At 42.7% G+C, this 21134-nt stretch overlaps 1 protein-coding gene across 2 annotated transcripts in view; it reads right to left on the bottom strand.

Moving 5' to 3' along the window:
* Nucleotides 1–505: 505 nt before the first annotated feature.
* Nucleotides 506–21134, bottom strand: part of LOC127084525 (uncharacterized) — a 29998-nt gene continuing 9369 nt past the window's right edge. The window contains exon 2 of one of the 2 annotated variants that reach the window (XR_007788727.1): nt 506–801. Coding sequence is in view for 1 of the 2 variants with exons in the window: in XM_051024995.1 (XP_050880952.1) it covers nt 18235–19935 (1701 nt within the window). In the remaining variant the exon portion in view is untranslated. Of the gene's footprint in view, nt 802–18090; nt 19984–21134 lie in introns of those variants that run through there. The other variant, XM_051024995.1, reaches the window with a different exon arrangement.

The raw sequence follows: 21134 nt of genomic DNA on the forward strand, positions 1-21134 counted from the left end.
CAATTTAATTTTGAAACTTTTCAAATAACATTTTGGAACATTTCTATTAAATCAATTACATTTTGGATTTCAAAAAAATATTCCAAGTTGACATTAGAAACAATTTCAATTAACCTTTTTAAAATCCATTCGATTAACTTTTAAAACCATTTCAAGGTTAACATTTTCAATTCCATTTCAAGTTCATTCACTAATATTTAAGTTCCATTTTAAATCAAACATTTAAATTTATTAATCTTTATTAAAATCCATTAATTTGTAATTAACAAGATCTTATCAACTTTTAATGTTTTCATTAATTCAATTTCAAACATTCATGCCTAAACATTCATTTTTAGCTTGCAAACATTCTTCAATTAATAACTACAAAGCTTACATTATAATTTCAAAAGACATCATGACAAACCAATTCAATTCCAATTGTTGACCTTAACCAATAACTCCTAGTTCACACGACAATCAAACCATATTCAAACATATACTTCATACATTTGATACGGAAAAGAAAGGGAAAATTCGATTGAATCTTGAATAAAAAAATTGCATCGAGTAAGTGTTTATTACATAAGCATGGTCCATAATCATCACTCGCATTTACATGGCACAAGCATACTACATGGTCTTATCCTAATGCTATGGCACCATGTTACATCCTAATGACTAATACATAGGCATAACAATACATGGCTTGAATCAAATATGAAAAGAGTTTGGGAAGCCCTTTTCCATGGGGTTTCTACACTTCTATTGGCCTTGTTACATCCATCTATCTATTTTCCACATGGGACCTGCAAAACAGACCTGCACAATATCTTAACATCAAGGCATACCCCATAACATAATCAGATTCAAACCATAATCGAATCAAGAAGTCATTTCATAACAAGAAAGGAATTTCATATCTTATATTTCATAGCTAATAGTTTAATTTTCCTCCTTTTCATCTAACGACTTTACTCCCTAACAGCAAGCTAACTGTCACATGAGTCAATAACATAATTGAATAGATGCAACAAAATTGGAGAAAGAAGCTAACAGAATAACAGAAATCGACATTTCAAACTGAATTTCTAACTAATTACTGATTTAATAGTGAATCTCATATTCATTTCTAACAGAATTGGGAAGGATAGAATATTATAAATAGAACTCAGTTCTCCAACCTGAGATTTGGCTTTTCATTTTGCAATCTGAAATTTCAATCTCCAACTTGAGATTTTCTTTCATTCTGCAATCTGAGTTTCAGTCTCGAACCTAAAATTCCAGTTCTCCAACCTGAGTATTTTCTCTCTTTTCATCCTCCATTTCACCTCTGCAAAACAAACTGGAAATCAATTGCTTCACCATTCATAACCTTCATCACAAATATGCGACGCCTCAATAACAACAAGATCGAACTTGCAAACACATAGCGCAGTGAAGAGAATAAGAGAATTGGAATTGTAATTCGCACATGTTCGCATAACGATCCGGTAAGCTTATTCGATTCAATCTCAATTAATTTTCCATTTTCGTACGAGCAAGCGAACCGGAGAAATTGAAGACGCGTACACCAAAACGGAAGCCATGTTGATCTTTGAGGAATCTCTGCAACGTCGTGGCAAGCCGTGAGGAACATGAAGACGAATGTCGATTGCAGTAAGAAATAGAGAAGGGATGAGACTAGAGCTTTCCTACACTCATTCTGGATATCTTTGGGTGCGTGACGTTTGGCTTGTGGCTCATCGCATTCATCTTTATTCATAGACTTTAGCATAATTTGAATTACACAATTGTCAAGTCTTCTTCCACAACAAATGGCATAACATCAATAGGATCAATACAAAGGACCTCCTATCGGCAACTTGTTAATTTTGATTCGAGTTGCACACTATGAGCCTTAAGAAACAAAGAATGATGAGAGTGGAGAATTCCTATCCTTGTCTAGAATATCCTTGGGTACGGGACGAATGACCCAGTTGCTCAAGGTATTCGCCTTTGTTCATAGACTTTAGTGCAATTTGAATCATACAATCGACAAGTCTTATTCTTCAAGAAAGTACTAATCTTTCAACACTTTAATAGTGGAGTATCTTTTGCTATTAGAAACTTGTTGTTGTACACCCTCTTCCAATATATTCTTTGCCTTGTAAGGTGTTAAACCTTGACACTTTCTTTGCCATATAAGGTGTTAAACCTTGGCTATTTGATTTTGGTCTTTTCCTTTAGAGTCATAGACTCTTGCATCTAACTCTCTTTACCTTGTGAGGTGTTAAACCTTGGTTATTCAATTCAATTCTCGTCCCTGTGAGTCCTAGACTCTGGCACTTGATCTTCTTCGCCATGTAAGATGATAAACCTTAGCAATTCAGTTCCTTGACATCATCAGTTTCAAACTATGGTATTGATACCTTACCTTGAAGGTCATGAACCTTGACACTCCTTTTTCAGCCTTGAATGATAGTGTAACTTGGAAAATCAATCTTGTTCCCTTTTGTTTCTACTGTAGTAGGCTGAACTACGATTGCTCTAATTTTCTCATTGCACGATGAGAATACGTATGCACGGGGTTTCGAATCCTCTACGAGCATACTTATTTATTATTCCTGCCTTAGGGCATTTCTTCATTCATTTCCATGATGCATTCATATTCTACCGTCATTCACTTCATGTGATATACCAGTTATCTTTGAGCCAAATACACTACCTCTTTGTGCTCCGTCCTGCGTCACCTTATGAACCAAGAGCTATTTGGATCATTCCCAAACACTTAATTCTACGTATTTTTCGCCTTACCCTATAGAGGCAGCCATGCTAGCCCATGTACTGGTAAAATCCAGTTTTACTCTTGGGTTCATGTTTTCACCCTTGTTGGAGTTCAAAACACAATCCTTTGGTTTAGACCATATTTGTTATCACAACTTCTTTTCATCTCCCTTCACTAGTTCTTTGAACTACGGAGTGTCGCAACGCGAAAAACAACCGGCGGGAAAAGCTAAAACAAATAGAGCCGCCACCGTGCGTTATTTATCCCAAAAGAGGGAAAGGAAACGCTCGAAGTAAACTTGGAAAGGAAATGGTCTTACGACCGGAGATTACAAGGATCGGGAGTCGATTACGCAAGGGGAAGGTATTAGCACCCCTCACGTCCGTCGTACTCGACGGGATCCACGCCCAGAAGAATAGAATAAGGTTGCTGAATAACTGCTCAAAAGAATGCACACACACTGGAATAAACACAGATGGAAGAAAGGGGGAACGGGCTCGCTAGGATATCGCATCCTATGCCTACGTATCTCATCTGGAATGAGAACCAGAGCTACCGTAGTTCGGCTAACGCACGCCGAAATAAAACACACGCCCAGACGCTGAGACATCAAAAGAAACACACAAATAGAAACAGACTGCCAATGGTTGGTCTTACGTCCGACTCCAAACAACAAACACAAACAAGGAAACCGAATGCCAATCGCTGGACTTACATCAGACTCCACACACAAACACAAACAGGAAACCGAATGCCAATCGCTGGACTTACGTCAGACTCCAAGCAAACAAGAGGTTAACCGGACGCTGAGTCATCAAAAGCAACAAAAAAGTTGAACAAACAAGCTAACAGGGAGTCTGGTACTCGAGCCTGCTAGTTGTCAAGCAAACACACACAAAAAAAAGGAAAAGGGTGCCCGGAGAGATCTCGCACGATCTCCTGCCTACGTACCTCATCTGGTATGAGGATCAGGGCAACGTAGTTCCCCTGAACAGGGGAGAAATTTCTATCTTAACTAGAGACTGGGAAATGACAGACTAGAAGGGAGACTGACTCGAGCCTAATAGTTATCATGTAATCCACAATAGTCCTAGGTTGAGGTTTCTAACAAGAGTTTGACTCACACAGGCAGTGAGTCAACTCAAGTCTATCCCTACGTACATAAACTTCCTCAAAAGTTGATCATACGACTCCTACAGAAAGGAGATGATTAGCTAAGCAGATAAACATCAAAGCAAATAACACACACTATACACAACCAAGGGGCTCAAGCAAGGTTAGGTTTTAGTCAAGGGGTCATATCGACCTTGACAAACAAACCAAATGGAAATGGGTGTTTTGAGCTCTTAACCCTAACATTGAGAGTTAGGGTGAAGCAGATGAAATGAGAATGAGGGGTGTGCCTCATAGCTCTTATCCCTGGCCTGGGAGAGCTTTAATCAATAGAAAGTGTGGGAGTCCAGAATGAAGGAACTCTTCTCCACATGACTGACACTACAAGATTTTTGGTTTTTATTCAAAGTGCATCAACACATGGTGTGAGCAAAATGAATGACACAACAGAATAGCAGGGGGTGGATTACACATCCTTTTTATCTGCCAGTTGCCTCTTAAGAGGACTTAACCTGCTTGGCACAAAGTTAAACAAACAAAAACATGGCCTCTTAAGGAGGGCTTCAGACAGGTGCCTGCCAGTAACAGCAGGTCTTCCAGACTACATGAAGATCAATGAATTATACCTCAGTGGTATGCCAACCACAAGCAATAGCAAAGCAAAGTTCAAATGAACTTAAAGCAACTTAGGTACCTGTGGAAACAACTAAACCAATCAGTACAAAATCCAGACAAACAATCAACAGTCAATATCAAACAGACAACCCAATATGCAATACATAAACCATAAACACACGTGAGTTGTTCTCAAAGCCTGCAAAACAAGCAAATGTTAGCCAACAACAACAAATGATCAAGCTCAAATGAAGGAGCAACATCAACCATGGAGATGTACACTTGAACCTGAAATCACAACTCAAATGTAAATAACAAACCACTAGGTCAAAGCCTAGGGTCAAAAGTGAATCAAAAAGCCAAAACAAAACTTGATATTCAACATGGATCATATTTAACCAATCAAGAACAAGTCCTAAAAAGGACCAAACCAAAATCATCATGCAAGTTCATGTAATAGGCAAGAGAAGTCAATGACCAATTCAAGGCACACATTTGAACATTAAGAATGAAAAATCCCAATCAAAACAGAAATGATTCAAATAATTCTGGAAATTTTCATGAGCATTCAACACATCCAAAACATTCATCATACAAAAAATCAGAAGCGTTAGAGGTCATTTGGCATGGAAATTAAATTGCACAAGTTAGACAACCAAAGGTGTGACACAAATTGTCACACCATGAAAACACAAGCATAAAACAGAATTGGTACATTAGAAAAATACCAAACCAAGCCTAACACATCCATAAATGTGTCTAGAATCAGCATGTAAAATTTCATGTCCATTGGATCAAAAACAAGCATTTCATGATAGAAAGAGTAAAGCAATGTCACAAATGCACATGTGTTCAATCAACCTAGCACAAATATAATTCCAGCCATGCACAACTTTCAAACTCATGATCATAAAAAACTAGACAGAACCAGGAACCTTTTGCAAAAAATTGGGAGTGATTTGGTGCATTTTTCAATTTGTTATGGATTTTACAAGTTGGAAGAAAAAATGAAATTCAAATATGAACATGGCATGGCAAATGGAGGGAAATGTGAAAAAAAACCTGAACATTTGAAAACTGCACTCGGTGAAAATCGAACCATGTTGATATTTGAAATGGAGCGCGCGCTAATTACCAAAACGCCACCGTTTCAATATGAACCCCAAGCTGCAGATTTGGACGGTTCAAACCGTCGTTATTCTCCAGAAACTGACGCAATTTTCCAGAATGCATGCATCTTCATCTTCTTCATGAGGAAGAAGATGAATGTTCATATGAACCTCATCCAAATTTCCAGAAATTTCCAGAAATGCTCAGAATCCAAAAAAAATTATATCAATCAAATTCTCATGCAATGTATGTTGTAGATCAATTATCATTTCATGCTAATTCATCATTAATCATGCAAAACGACTCAAATAAAGTTTGACATGTGAAACTTCAATCAAGCATATCTCTCTCAATTTTTATCCAAATCGCACGAAATTTATATCAAAACGATCAGCAAAGCAAGATCTACAAGAATATCTACATGGATTGTGAAATTATGAAGCTCGAAAAACTCACCTCTTGAAGAATAGTTCCTTGTTTTGCGCGATTCAAAGCTCCAGATGATCCAAATCCACTCCACAATGTTTGTGATGATGTCTGATGAAGAAAAGGAAGCTTGAGAACATGTAGATCTAGCTTAATAATCAACTTCCATCTTTGAGTTCTTGAACTTGCACACTTGATTTTCACACGAATTCCACAATTCAAGGCTTGATCTGCACTTAATTCACACCAGAGAACCAGAATATGAAATAAAATTGCAAGGTTCTTTGAAGATTTTTGAATTTTTGATTAGAAGAAAATTTTGGAGGCAAAAATTCTAGATCTAGAAAAATGGTGAAATGATCAAGTTAATCTCAAATTCTGTTAGGGTTTCTATTTATATGATGTCCTAATCTCAATTTAATTAAAAATTAATCATGTTTAGTTGAAATTAATGAAAATAAGGTGTTATGACCAAAACTTGAAAATTGGTGGTGCATGGCTAATGCATGCGTGAACAGTACCAAGAGGCTCATCATTTTCACTCAAAATCATCTTTTAAACACATTAGCAATGGTAGAAAGTTCTCATGATGCACAATTTTTGAATTGGCCATTTTCCCTCCAAAATTGACTTGAAAAATCAAATGATTATGTGATAACATTTTATGTAATGTGATGCATGATTTGGAAACTTCATGTCAAGAGAAGAATATTGCAAAAAGAACCACACAATTTGGAGCTATGAATCAAAAGTTATGCTCATTTGAAGTCCCATGCACACTTGGCAATGATTGGATCATATCTCCTCAACCACACATCATAAATTCATGATCTTGGACTTTTTGGAAATGGGAGAGAGAGATCTTCAACTTTCATGTTGGACAAAAATTCATTTGAAGCTTATTTGATGATGCAAGATCAAGTTGAATTTGGACCAAAAACCTTCCATTTTTGGAAACTTTCAATTACAGGTCACTTTCCATTTCTGGCAACTTTTGATCTGACCTCAAATTCTTCAAGATATGCATTTGTAATGATGAATAAGCCTCTTTTGAACATGAATGAGATGTTGAAACTCATTTCTCCCCCTCCTAGCCCTCAGTTGACTTGCAGTTGACTTTTTATGGTTGACAGATGACTTAGAAGTGCTCTGATCAGCCTGAGCCTCAACCACTTGAGGAAATGGCCCCAAAATGACCCCCTAGCTCTTGTAAGCTCCACATAATAGTCATATGATCCTCATCCAAGAAAATAAACCCCATCTCCTTGATGAACCCTGATTGGTAGAATGTAACTGATTAGGGTTGACCAGAGGTCAAAACCCTAATCCCAAGGAATCTGAGCATGAACAATGAATCCATGGAGGATGACATAGCCATAATGATGATGATGTATCCTTGCAACCAAGATAATGCTCAACCTCCTTGAAGGACCAAGAAACCCTAATTGAAGCACAAACCCTCAGATGGCTAGTGATCAATTCAACAAGACCCTCAGGCATGAATCCCTTGACTTCTCTATCTTCTGATCAAGACTAAGGAGGATGACTTGTTTATTCTCACATGATATGCAATATGCAAATGCCTAATGTCCTACAAAATGAAATGCAATATGCTAAGCTAGTCCCAAGAGAGGAGTGCAAATTTTGAGGGTTTACAGCTGCCTCTATTCAATCCACTGTGAACCTGTCGATATGAACAGCCTCGGCTTTCAGATGACCAGGGTGAAGAGTGATTGAATACCAAGAACAAACGAACAATTTGCACTCCGCTGGGAAATAATTAACAATGCCTGTCAGAATCGGCAAAGAAGTGATCTTAAAAGAAAAATCCGTCTGGTACAGTGAGAATCGACTTGAACACCGAAAAGAAACGTTGACCTGGATACCAAAATAAATGGTAACACAGGAACCACCATGGCCTGAACGCCGCTCGTCAGTCTGAATACTGAGCATCGAAATATGAGAGTATTAATGTTGGTCTGATCACCGAGAGATTGGCCTGAATGCCGCTTCGGTCTGAATACCACTTCGGTCTGAATACCACTTCGGTATGAATACCACTTCGGTCTGGATACCGGAAACCTGGCCTGAGTGCCACAAGTGCGTCGACCTGAACGTCGGAAACTTCTTCGATCTGAAAATCGGAAACTGGCCTGAATGCCACAAGTGCGTCGACCTGAACATCGGAAACTTCTTCGATCTGAAAATCGGAAATTGGCCTGAATGCCACAAGTACTTCGACCTGATCGTCGGAAACGTCTTCGATTTGAAAATCGGAAACTGGCCTGAGTGCCACAAGTGCGTCGACCTGAATGTCGGAAACCTCTTCGATCTGAAAATCGGAAATCTGGCCTAAATGCCACAACGGTCTGAGTACCCAAAAACTGGCCTGAACGCCACATCGGTCTGAATACCCGAAACTTGTCATGCCTGTCAGCATCGGCAGAAATAAGGGACGGTGATAAATGAGGCGGCACGTGAGCCAACGACTTATGCTGGGGATAACAAGCCACGAGCATGTTGTCCTCTATTCAACCCTAGTAAACGAATAATTTGCGCTCAGCTGGGGATTATTCTCTCTTTACTTTACTTTTTGGACCCCGAAACTTCTCTTAATTTTTTATTATTTCCATCTCCGCCCGACAAAAACTCTTCCTCCAATATCGCACTACTGGGGAATACTGTCAATTCAACGTCATGATGCCAAACTCCTCAGAGTAACATTTTCACCACCTGGCGAAACCAATCCTCAAGTGGTAACCACAGCTTGAGACTAGCTTATGCTTGCAATGATGATGCATGATGATTTTTTTAGCGTAATGCTCCATAACTATGGAAATGCTACGCAATGAATTATGCAATATGTTGTGCTTATCTACATGATGAATGCATAAAAAGCATCCCCCTCAAGGGACTCTTCTGGGGAGCTTGAAGCACTCTGCTGAGGAACTCGTTAACTTCTCTTAATTTTTTATTATTTCCACTTCTCTTGATTTTTTATTATTTCCATCTCCGCCCGACAAAAACTCTTCCTCCAATATCGCACTACTGGGGAATACTGTCGATTCAACGTCATGATGCCAAACTTCTCAGAGTAACATTTTCACCGCCTGGCGAAACCAATCCTCAAGTGGTAACCACAGCTTGAGACTAGCTTATGCTTGCAATGATGATGCATGATGATTTTTTTTTAGCGTAATGCTCCATGACTATGGAAATGCTACGCAATGAATTATGCAATATGTTGTGCTTATCTACATGATGAATGCATAAAAAGCATCCCCCTCAAGGGACTCTTCTGGGGAGCTCGAAGCACTCTGCTGAGGAACTCGTTAACGCTCCAATCTCCCCCTGCCGAGGAATAGCACTGCTGCTGGGGAAAGGACCACCCTCACCAGGGATGACCTCCGCTGAACCCTGATCCGTTTGGGGACTTCGCTGGGGAAGAAACCACCACCACACTCTGCAGGGAAAACAGCAATCTTCGACTTGCTGGGGATGCAACAATCCCGACACTGCTAGGGAAGACACAAACCTTGAATCTGCTGGGGAGGTAAAATTCCCAACTCTGCTTGGGGAAACAAGGAAAGTCTGGCACAGAACACCCGTCGACTCGTCAAACCCTGGTATTCAACATCCAAATCCAGTGTCAGCTTTCCACTTTTGAGAGCTCCCAGACTCGTCTGGACTTTTCTGATTCATCACCTTGTATTCTTGCCTTCTCCGGATTCCACGGATATCGAACTCCTTAGATTGGTATCAATTCTCCAATCCCCAGACTTTGAAGAGTCTTCTTGATTAATCTTCCAAGATCGTCGCACGTTCTCGCCGTCTTTTCACCGTTCTTCAATCCCTTGTCCCCGATTGGACTCCACGGGGATCTTTTGTCAAAAGCTTCACATCACAACCTGCAAGTGAGTGAAAATATCTAACAACACCTGCAAAAGAGATCGTTAGATAAAAACGTGCCCCAGGCGTGCCAAAATTTCAACAATTGGGTCACTCCACCTTCCGAATAAGATTTCAAGTTTTCAATCTTATAAACATGCATTGGAAGGGACCTGTATGTCTTGAAATGCAAAGATTCTTTATCAAAAATAACTAGATGTTTTTGCAATCAAAGCGGTAATGAAAACAAAAACAAAGTTATTTGATTGAATATGCATTTTATTGATTGACAAAGGTGTGGCTCGTGAATGAGCAATACAAAAGAAGCAATTCCTGAAAAGAGGTAATTGCGCACAAAAGGAAAAATCTATCCTAATGGCAATGTGAACCCGTGATCTCATCGAGTTCCAACTCGGTTACACCCCATATGTCCTCAGACTCTCCGTGCTTTCTGCCTTCTGAACAAGACGATTCCGACCGATCCCTGTCGGGAATTATCCACGTGCCTTAACCAAAGCGAAAACGATCATGCCAGACGCAGTTGTTCGTTTCAATCCCTCTTTTTCCTGGACCGCCCTTTCGAGTTTTCAGTCCACCGGGATACCCTTTTTTGCCCAAGTCGCCTTTTCAGGTTTTTGACTTGCCGGGTGTACAATTTTTTTCATTTTATCCCTAATTTTTGCCCGAACCTTTTTTCTCTTTTTTTTCTTGGTTCGCCGGGATGCCCATTTTTGCCTGGACTATTTTATTCTTTTCGTCCAGCGGGTCTCTTATACGAAGTATTTTTTAACTGCGTCCGCATTCACAGGGGAAGGAAAATCCTCACCATCCATGGTCGTCAACAACAAGGCTCCGCCAGAGAAAACCTTCTTGACCACGAATAGACCTTCATAATTGGGTGCCCACTTGCCCCTTCGATCGTTTTGAGGAGGAAGGATCCTTTTCAAGACCATATCGCCTGCGTGATACACACGAGGTCGCACCTTTCGGTCAAAAGCATGCTTCATCCGCTGCTGGTATAACTGCCCATGACAAATGGCCGCCAGCCTCTTTTCCTCAATCAGGCTCAACTCTTCGTACCGAGTCCTTACCCATTCAGCCTCTCGCAATTTCACGTCCATCAGGACTCTCAAAGAGGGAATCTGAACCTCAATCGGTAGCACGGCTTCCATTCCATACACAAGCGAGAAAGGCGTTGCCCCAGTAGACGTACGCACCGAGGTTCGATACCCATGCAATGCAAACGGCAACATCTCATGCCAATCCTTATAGGTTACGACCATCTTCTGCACAATCTTCTTGATATTCTTATTGGCTTCCTCAACCGCCCCATTCATCTTCGGACGATAAGGAGAAGAATTGTGATGCTCAATCTTGAATTCCCGACACAGTTCTGCCATCATCTTATTATTCAAATTAGAACCATTATCAATAATGATTCTCTCGGGAACCCCATATCTGCAAATGATGTCTCTCTTCAGAAATCTGGCGACGACCTACTTCGTCACATTTGCATAAGAGACTGCTTCCACCCACTTGGTGAAGTAATCAATTGCCACTAATATGAACCGGTGCCCATTCGAAGCCGTAGGCTCAATCTTCCCGATCATATCAATGCCCCACATAGCAAACGGCCACGGAGACGACATTAAACTCAACGGATTTGGAGGCACGTGCACCTTATCAGCATAAATCTGGCATTTATAACACTTCCGCACGAAATTGAAACATTGGGCCTCCATCGTCATCCAATAATATCCAGCCCTCAACAACTTCTTCACCATTGCATTCCCACTGGCATGGGTACCGAACGACCCCTCGTGAACCTCTTTCATCAAATGGCTTGCTTCTCTGTCATCAACACATCTAAGCAAAACCCAATCAAAATTCCGCTTGTACAAAACCCCATCCTTGTTCAGATAGAACACCATGGCCAACCTCCTCAGAGTCTTTCGGTCCTTCTTGGATGCTCCCTCAGGATATTCTTGGGTTTCCAGATACCGCTTAATATCATAGTACCACGGCTTCTCATCATCAGGCGTTGTGTCAACAGCAAACACATAAGCCGGTCTATCCAGACGTCCCACCTCAACACTGGGGAACTGATTCCACCACTGCACCTTAATCAAGGCAGCCAGAGTAGCCAAAGCGTCCGCCAAAGGGTTCTCCTCTCTCGGCACATGATGCAATTTCACCTTAGTGAAGAACGTCAACAATATCCTCGTATAATCCCGGTATGGAACCAAATGAGATTGATGCGTATACCATTTTCCGTTAACCTGGTTCACAACCAAAGCTGAATCTCCATATATAACTAGGTTCTTGATCCTCAAATCAATCGCCTCTGCAATCCCCAGGATACAAGCTTCATATTCAGCCACGTTATTGGTGCACTCAAATGTTAGCCGGGCAGCAAAAGGAATGTGGGATCCTTTCAGCGTAACCAAAACAGCACCAACACCACTACCATTCACGTTAACGGCCCCATCAAACATCAGAATCCATTCGGATTCAGGGTCAGGCCCCTCCTCCGGGATCGGTTCCTCACAGTCTTTCGATTTGAGAAACATGATGTCCTCATCAGGGAATTCAAACTTCATCGGTTGATAATCCTCAATGGGTTGCTGGGCGAGGTAATCAGACAATACACTCCCCTTGATTGCCTTCTGCGAGGTATACTGAATATCATATTCGGTCAAAATCATCTGCCATCTCGCAACCCGTCCGGTCAATGCTGGCTTCTCAAAAATATACTTGATTGGATCCATCTTGGAAATCAACAAAGTGGTATGAACCAACATATACTGTCTCAGTCGGTGAGCAGCCCAGGGCAAAGCACAACAAGTTTTCTCGAGCAGTGAATATCTTGTTTCACAGTCGGTAAACTTTTTGCTAAGGTAGTATATGGCATGCTCTTTTCGACCAGACTCGTCATGCTGCCCCAGTACACACCCCATAGACCCCTCAAGGACTGTCAAGTACAGAATTAACGGTTGTCCCTCCACAGGAGGCATCAGAATCGTAGGCTCCTGCAAATATTCTTTTATCTTTTCAAATGCCGCTTGGCAATCATTATTCCACCTGACCGTTTGACCTTTTCTTAACAACTTGAATATAGGTTCACACGTGGCTGTTAGATGAGATATGAACCGTGAAATATAGTTCAATCTACCTAAGAAACCACGGACCTCCTTCTCTGTTCTCGGTTCAGGCATTTCTCTTATTGCTTTTACTTTAGCAGGATCAACCTCGATTCCTCTTTCGCTTACAATAAACCCCAGCAACTTACCAGACCGCACTCCGAAAGTGCACTTGTTCGGATTCAACCTCAGTCTGAACTGTCTCAACCGGTCAAACAGCTTGGCCAGATCTACCAAATGTCCCTCTTCTGTTTGGGACTTTGCTATCATGTCATCAACATAGCATTCGATTTCATGATGAATCATATCATGAAACAAAGTTACCATGGCTCTCTGATAAGTAGCACCGGCATTCTTGAGACCAAATGGCATCACCTTATAACAAAAAGTGCCCCATGGTGTGATGAATGTTGTTTTCTCCATATCATATGGCGACATTTTGATTTGATTATAGCCAGAAAAGTCATCCATGAAGGAAAACACCGAGAACTGAGCCGTATTATCTACCAATACATCAATGTGAGGTAATGGGAAATCATCTTTCGGGCTAGCCCTGTTCAGATCCCGGTAGTCCACACACATTCTCACCTTCCCATCCTTCTTCGGCACCGGCACAATGTTTGCGACCCAGGGCGGATAATTGGTAACAACGAGGAAACCAGCATCCAACTGCTTCTGCACCTCCTCTTTAATTTTCATAGCCATCTCAGGTCGAGTTCTGTGCAACTTCTGCTTCACTGGAGGACAATCTGCTCTCAATGGTAGCTTGTACACAACGATATCGGTATCCAACCCTGGCATATCTTGATAAGACCAGGCGAAGATATCAACATACTCTTTCAACAAGTCTACCATTCTGCTCTTAACACTCGCCTCTAAAGCACTCCCAACCTTCACTTCTTTCCTGACCTCGTCGGTACCCAGATTCACAACCTCAACCTGCTCCTCGTGCGGCTGGATCACCTTCTCCTCTTGTTTCAACAACCTGGCTAATTCATCCGGCAGTTCACAATCTTCTTCGCCTTCTTCTTCGGCATGATAGATCGGATTGTCGAAGTCATATGAGGGTGTAACAGGATTGTTATCAATGAGATCCGGAGAATGATCGCATCTGCATGAATGTTGATTCATGCATTGCTTTAGAACCGGAGCGAAGCAGATTAAAAGGAAAATGAAAATAAACATTGCCATTTTTATTTTTGTTTTAAACTGCAAAAATAAATGAAAAACAGGGAACACCGCTTTTAATTGAAAAACACCCATTTATTACTGATGCAAATTTTGCAAAATGAAACATGAGGTGGCCCTTACAATGAACCATTACGTTTCGGGCAAAACGTATGACTTCCATGCAAATAAAATTGAAAACCAGGAAATATTACTCTTCACGTAGAGTGACAGTGATGATCTTCTCGGCCTTCCAGTTCTGGACTTCCATCCCTGGTACGCACGGCTTTATCCATTGATCAAGCTCACAGTCACTGTCGACCTCTTCACCCACCATACAGATGTGATCTGGATCCAGCATTCCAGCACTGGTGAACGTGAATGACGTACGACGTCCCTGGCTCTGACCAGACGAGCCTCTGCCCGGCTGATAACCCACTCCGAATCTGTCTTTCTTGGCGGCGATGTCCATCATCTTCCCCCAACCTGGAGCTTCTCCATTCTTCACCACCTCAGCAGCCTGCTTATACGAAGAAATGGACGGCTTTTCCTCTTTAGCAAAAATAGCATTCTCCACCTTGACGGTTTCAAATGCTTGACTTGGTGTTTCAACAATTTCACCGTCCATTTCAACATACTTGAACGATGACAGGTGGCTGACGAATATGTCTTCCTCTCCACAAACGGTGACGACCTGCCCGTCCCAGATATACTTCAGCTTCTGGTGCAAAGTCGAAGTCACTGCTCCAGCAGCATGAATCCATGGGCGACCCAACAGGCAACTGTATGCCGGCTGAATATCCATGACATAAAGTACGGACTTAAACACCTCGGGCCCAATCTTCACTGGGCGCTCCACTTCCCCAATAACAGCCCTTTTAGAACCATCAAAGGCTCTAACCACCAGGTCCGTGGGCCTCAGCACTAAACCATCACAATCCAGCTTCGCCAGGGCTTTCTTTGGCAACACATTCAAAGAGGCGCCGGTATCAACCAACACGTGCGAGAGCACGGCTCCTTTACATTCCATGGCAATGTGTAACGCCCGATTACGATTCCGCCCATCCACAGTTAGATCAAGATCAGTGAAAGCCAGCCCATGGCTGGCATTGACATTTGATACCACCGTCTCCAACTGATTGATTGTTATTTCCTGAGGAACATAGGCTCTCTTCAGTATCTTCAGCAAAGCCTCCCTATGCCCCTCTGAGCTCAGCAACAATGACAGGATTGAAATCTTGGATGGGGTCTGCTGCAGATGGTCAACAAGTTTGTACTCTGACTTCTTGATGATCCTCAGAAATTCTTCAGCTTCATCATCAAGTTCTCTCTCCGACCCACCAGGCACCGGTGTCACCACAGGAGTACTCTCGCTCACCACATGTTTCCCTCTTGCCCTGGCTAAAGCCTCGGCCTTATCTTTCTTTTCTTTCTCTCCACCACCATTCCTCAAAGTGTCCGGTGCAAACAACCTTCCACTGCGAGTGAAACCACTATATCCGGCATTATCCACCTTTGAAACGGTGGTTTCACCTACAGCCTGATCTTCCTGCTTCTCCCCATTACAGTAAACTTCCCCACCATAGTGCCACGACACGGCGTCATCTTTGTCATAAGGAATAGGCCCAGGTACCGTAATGGTAACTGAAGCCGCATCTGGCAGCGTTGACAAATCAACCGGATCGAAGTAGATGGTTATGGTGGAGATATCTTCCTTCCCCGAATCAATTTTTTCAAATCTGAGGCTTCCCTCATCCATCAGCCTCTGGACAACCTCCCTCAATAATACACACCCATCAGGAACAATGGTGCACGCAGCACAACAGTCATCACAGCCCGGGAAGACCCCATTCCTCAACAATTGCCTCTTGACCTCAGCCAAGGGAGTCTTCAACTGATCCACCTTTACCAGCCCGACCGTTCTACCATCTTCAGAAATTGCATTCACCCCCATTTAACCATGCGCGGGCATGGGATTAGCATTAACATTTGGAGACGGAGCAAAATTGATAGCTTTAGAATCCACCAAGTCCTGGACCACATGCTTAAAAGCTTTACAATTTTCTACATTGTGTCCAGGGGCACCTGAGTGGAATTCGCACTTGGCGTTCTCGTCATAGCTGGGAGGCCTCTGATCGGGTCTCACTGGAGCCAAAGTTCTCAGCTGAACCAACCCCAAGTCCTTCAACTTCTTCAGCAAGAATGAATAGGTCACAGGTGGCCTATCAAATTGACGATCATTCATTCGTCCTCTTACTTGATACCCGGCCCTCTGCGGTCTCTGTTGAAACGGCTGTCGTTGTTGTTGCGGTTGTTGTTGTTGCTGTTGTTGATTATCAGCAGGAATAGTTACTGCAGCAGTGTGCTGGTAGTAACGATCCCTACTCAGTCCCCTCTGGGTATACACAGCACTTGTATCACCCTCCTTCTTCCTTTGACCATTCCCAAAGGGCTTTTTTGATCTAGACGGTGAAGCGCTACCCTGTATCTTCCCCATTTTTAACCAGCTTTCTATTCTCTCTCCGGCCACCACAATATCAGCAAAGTTGGTAACCGGGCATCCAACCATCCTCTCTGCAAATGTCCCCTGAAGGGTACCCATAAACAGGTCTGACATTTCTCTATCCACCAACGGAGGTTGGACCCTGGCTGCCAGCTCCCTCCATCTCTGGGCATATTATTTAAACCCCTCGTTAGGCTTCTGAGACATACCCTGCAGCTGGGTACGACTAGGAGCCATGTCAGCATTAAATTGATATTGTTTAAAGAACGCATCACCAAGATCCTGCCAGCTTTTAATGTCAAAAGATTTCAATTTGGTGTACCATTCCAAAGATCCTCCAGACAGACTGTCCTGGAAGAAGTACATCCAAAGCTTCTGGTCCATGGTATAAGCAGAAATCTTACGGACAAAAGCCTGGAGATGAGTTTCCGGGCAAGAACTCCCATTATACCTGTCAAACGCGGGCGCTTTGAACTTTTGTGGAATCACAATTCCCTCAACAAGCCCCATATTCGACATGTTAACAATCCTCGGAGTAGCATGACTTTCAAGAGCCCGGATTTTCTCAGCCAACACCTGAATTTCTTTGTTGGGTGGTTGGACACCATATTGACCAAATTGTTCATTAAGCACGGAGAACTGGTCTTCTTCTCTATCTTCCTCGGCCCCGAAGAAAGGAGGAAACAGACTGTCCTTCAAATTGTTACCCATCGGACCCGGTCCACCGCCTGTGGCAACACCAAAACCCCCACCATTATTAACCACCACACCAGCATTTGTCTTCTTTCCAAGATCTCCTCCATCCCTGGAACCACCAAGGCCATGGTTGGAGACACCCTCTAAATTAATACCACTATTAGCAGCTGAAGCTCGCTCGAGCTTCTCCATTTTATCAGCAAGTGCTTTCTGCCCCACGGCAAACCCTTGCATGACATTGATTAGTTTGTTCATTTTCTCCTTCAGCTCGAGAAAGTCTGCGTTGGGTAGATCCATCAGCCTGGATGTGTTGCGTCTAGTAGGATATCTGTGCGGACGTGCTGCGTGCAAAGGAATGATTCTACGTGCGCGATAAATGATTCCCGAAACAATCAAGCACGTTAGAAACTGACACCTGCAAAATAGAAGACAAGTTATTATGATTCATGAATGAATGCAATGTCTATCCATATGAGGAACACTCCGTCTTTCGATTCTGGTTTCGTCGAGACAGATAATAATCCGGCATCAATATTCTGACATTCATCATTTGTTTTCATCATACAGAGCAGAAAATTATGATTTAGCAAACATATCACCCAACCATGTGTGTGTTATGGGAGTGAAGCGTGGCAAAGCAAATAAAGCTTGAAGATCAATCACTGAATGAAAATAACCACTGTATATCAAAAGTGCACTATATGTGCGAGAGTCATACATCAAGTCTGATACAAATCAAATTACAATTCTCCAGAAACAGAAAGGAAATACAAGCAGGTGAATTCCGTCAACATGTCTGACGGTAATCCAACACAAATGATAACAAAAGGCTACACTGAAGAAGGCCCCACAGAAGGATCTGCATCATCTACCATTCTGGTAAACTTCACGGCGAACCTGAGCTCGGTGTTCTCCTGCTGCAGTCTCCCCACCTCCTTCTGGTGAATCTTCATCTGTCGGAAATAATGATCCCTCTCAGCAAGATAATGATCTCTCTCAGCCCTAATCCTTGCTTTTTCCGCTTCCCATTCTGTAGTAAGGACTTTATCTCTGGCTTCCCTCTGATTCTTCACAAGGATTTGCCTCCTCTTCTCATCCTCAATGACCCTCAAAGCTTTAGCCAACCTCTCCTTGGTGATGTCGTGCTCCCTTGTGGATGACTCCAAAGCTTGGCTGACCTTGCCATAATAAGCGGTGTCTATCTCAAAGCGCTTCACCACAAGAGCATGTCTCTTATCCTGATCTTCCATTTTCCCTTTGATTTCCTGATTAGCCATCTGGATTCTAGCAACACTCATCTCCAACTCAGTGTTCTCTGCATGTAACTGATCTCTCTCCCTCTTTATCTCCAGGAACTCTTCCATGCTGACAGAAGAATGAGATTCCTCAATCAACGGATACCAAGGATCACCCACAGGAAATGGTAGACGAGTGAGCTCCACTCTCTTGCTGAGCCAATCATCAAACGGAGGAAAAGACCTGTTATTAGCTCTACCCCAAGAAAACTTGCCTTTCCTTTGAATGTTGCGCCATGCATCAGACACTTGCCTCAACCGTGACTGGTTACCCTCAACCGGGAAGTAGAAAGTTTCCTGAATCTCACTCTTGAGAGGAGGAACCTCCATAGCGAATCCCATTTGTCTCTTAAGAAGTGTCGGGTTATAATTAATGCAACCCTGAACTCCTATAAGAGGCACATTGGGAAAACCCCCACAACTGCAAATGAAATCTTGTCCAACCCCACTACTGTGAGTCCAAGCTATGTCTTTGGCTCGCAAACCCATCAACTTGGTCGCCCAATTTACAGTATGGTCAAGAAGAACAAAAGCACCCCTGGAAGGCAAATATCCCATGAACCATTTGTATAGCAGCTGAGCACAACACCTAATCAATCCCCAACGCCTCTTCTCATTCCTGTTATGGACCGAGTAATAGACATCCCCAACCAGGGTAGGAATAGGATTCTTCTGAGCAAAGAACCGAATGGCATTAATATCCACGAAGTTCTTCTGGTTAGGGAATAGGATGATTCCATAAATGCTCATAGCAATCAAAGCACAGACAGCTTTCCAATCACCCAAATCAGCATGCTCCTTGGCTTTAGCCTCTAGGAAACTCAGATGAAAACCAGGCAACTTTCCCTTCTCCTTCAGACCTCCTTGAGTAACCTCAGGGCTCAAATAAAGAGCATGGGAGATCCCACCAACATCAGGTTCTTCCTTAGTAACATAGAAAGGAACCTGATTTCTGATCTGAATACCCAAGATACTAGCGTAGTCCTCCATCAAAGGCCCCGATAAGTAATCCGGGAAGACGAAACACCTCAAACCAGGGTCATAAAACTGGAGAAGAGTATGGATGGCGCTCCTATCCCTGTCGGTGAGCCTGAAAACCATCTTCAGAATACCTCCATAAGTCTCACGAAACATCCCCACATGGTCAGGCGCAATCAATGCTATCATCTCCTTCAGCACACTGATCTCTGGATCAAAGAAACTGTAGACAACATCGTCCTTCAAACCAGGCCTCATATTTGAGCAAAGAAGTCTCTCAACCAGGATCTCAATCAAGAATGTCCCCTGCATATGGATAAACATGAGTTAGATGCGGATAAATGCAGAATGTGAATGATGCTGATGTATGAATGCAATGCACTGTGCCATCCTCCAAGTCATCTGAACATCAACTGCACTGGATCACGGCCTCTGAACTGATCACAACCATCTGAGGTACTGAATAACCCTAAATCCAACTCGGGGTTCCGAAATAAACGGAACCGAATAATATATCACCATCATCACCAGAGAAATCACTGATCTGATAACCACGACACCATCTGAATCAACCCAGGGAATCCTGAAATAAACGGATCCCCACTGATAAATACTACGGACAGAACTCCGACGTCTCAGGAATAAATATCCAAAAACCATCTGAACCATAGTCACCATCAGAACATGCATCTGCAGAATCTGTGCTGTAAGAATCAACCCTCCCCTCACAAGTAAACTCTAATCAGGTCATCCTAAGGCGGATAATGGTCTCGACAATCGGGCAAAGATACTCAACGGGTTTGCCCTTTCGGGTGTGCCGCTGCAGCTCTCATGAGATCGTCTAAACCAGAGATCCGGGAAAGAACAGTCACCGAAGTCAATAGCTCAAAAGAGGTAACCCAACCAAAGTGGAAACCCCACTATGGAAGGACTCTCTCAGATGAACCTCGTCCGGCTTGTGGTATGTCACGTCGCAACAACATGCCCAACCAACATGTGAGGAACGTGAGACCACACTAATCCTAGGTGTATACTCGGGCCTGGGTTTTAGCCCCACTCAGAACACCCACCCCAAATCAGAGGAACCAACCTGTCCAGATTCAGCACAATGATAATATGATGCATGCAAACATATATGCAAATAAACACAGTATAATAATCATAAATGCGATAAATAGAGTAATAAAAGCAACCAAAACTACCCTAGAGAGCGCTAGGATTGACTCGCTTATGGAAGATGGACCAGCAAGAGGTCAACTTCTATGTCCCCAGTGGAGTCGCCAGCTGTCGCAACGCGAAAAACAACCGGTGGGAAAAGCTAAAACAAACAGAGCCGCCACCGTGCGTTATTTATCCCAAAAGAGGGAAAGGAAACGCTCGAAGTAAACCTGGAAAGGAAATGGTCTTACGACCGGATATTACAAGGATCGGGAGTCGGTTACGCAAGGGGAAGGTAT

Source organism: Lathyrus oleraceus, chromosome 5 (assembly GCF_024323335.1).
Source record: "Lathyrus oleraceus cultivar Zhongwan6 chromosome 5, CAAS_Psat_ZW6_1.0, whole genome shotgun sequence".
In the NCBI taxonomy this organism is placed as follows: domain Eukaryota; kingdom Viridiplantae; phylum Streptophyta; class Magnoliopsida; order Fabales; family Fabaceae; genus Lathyrus; species Lathyrus oleraceus.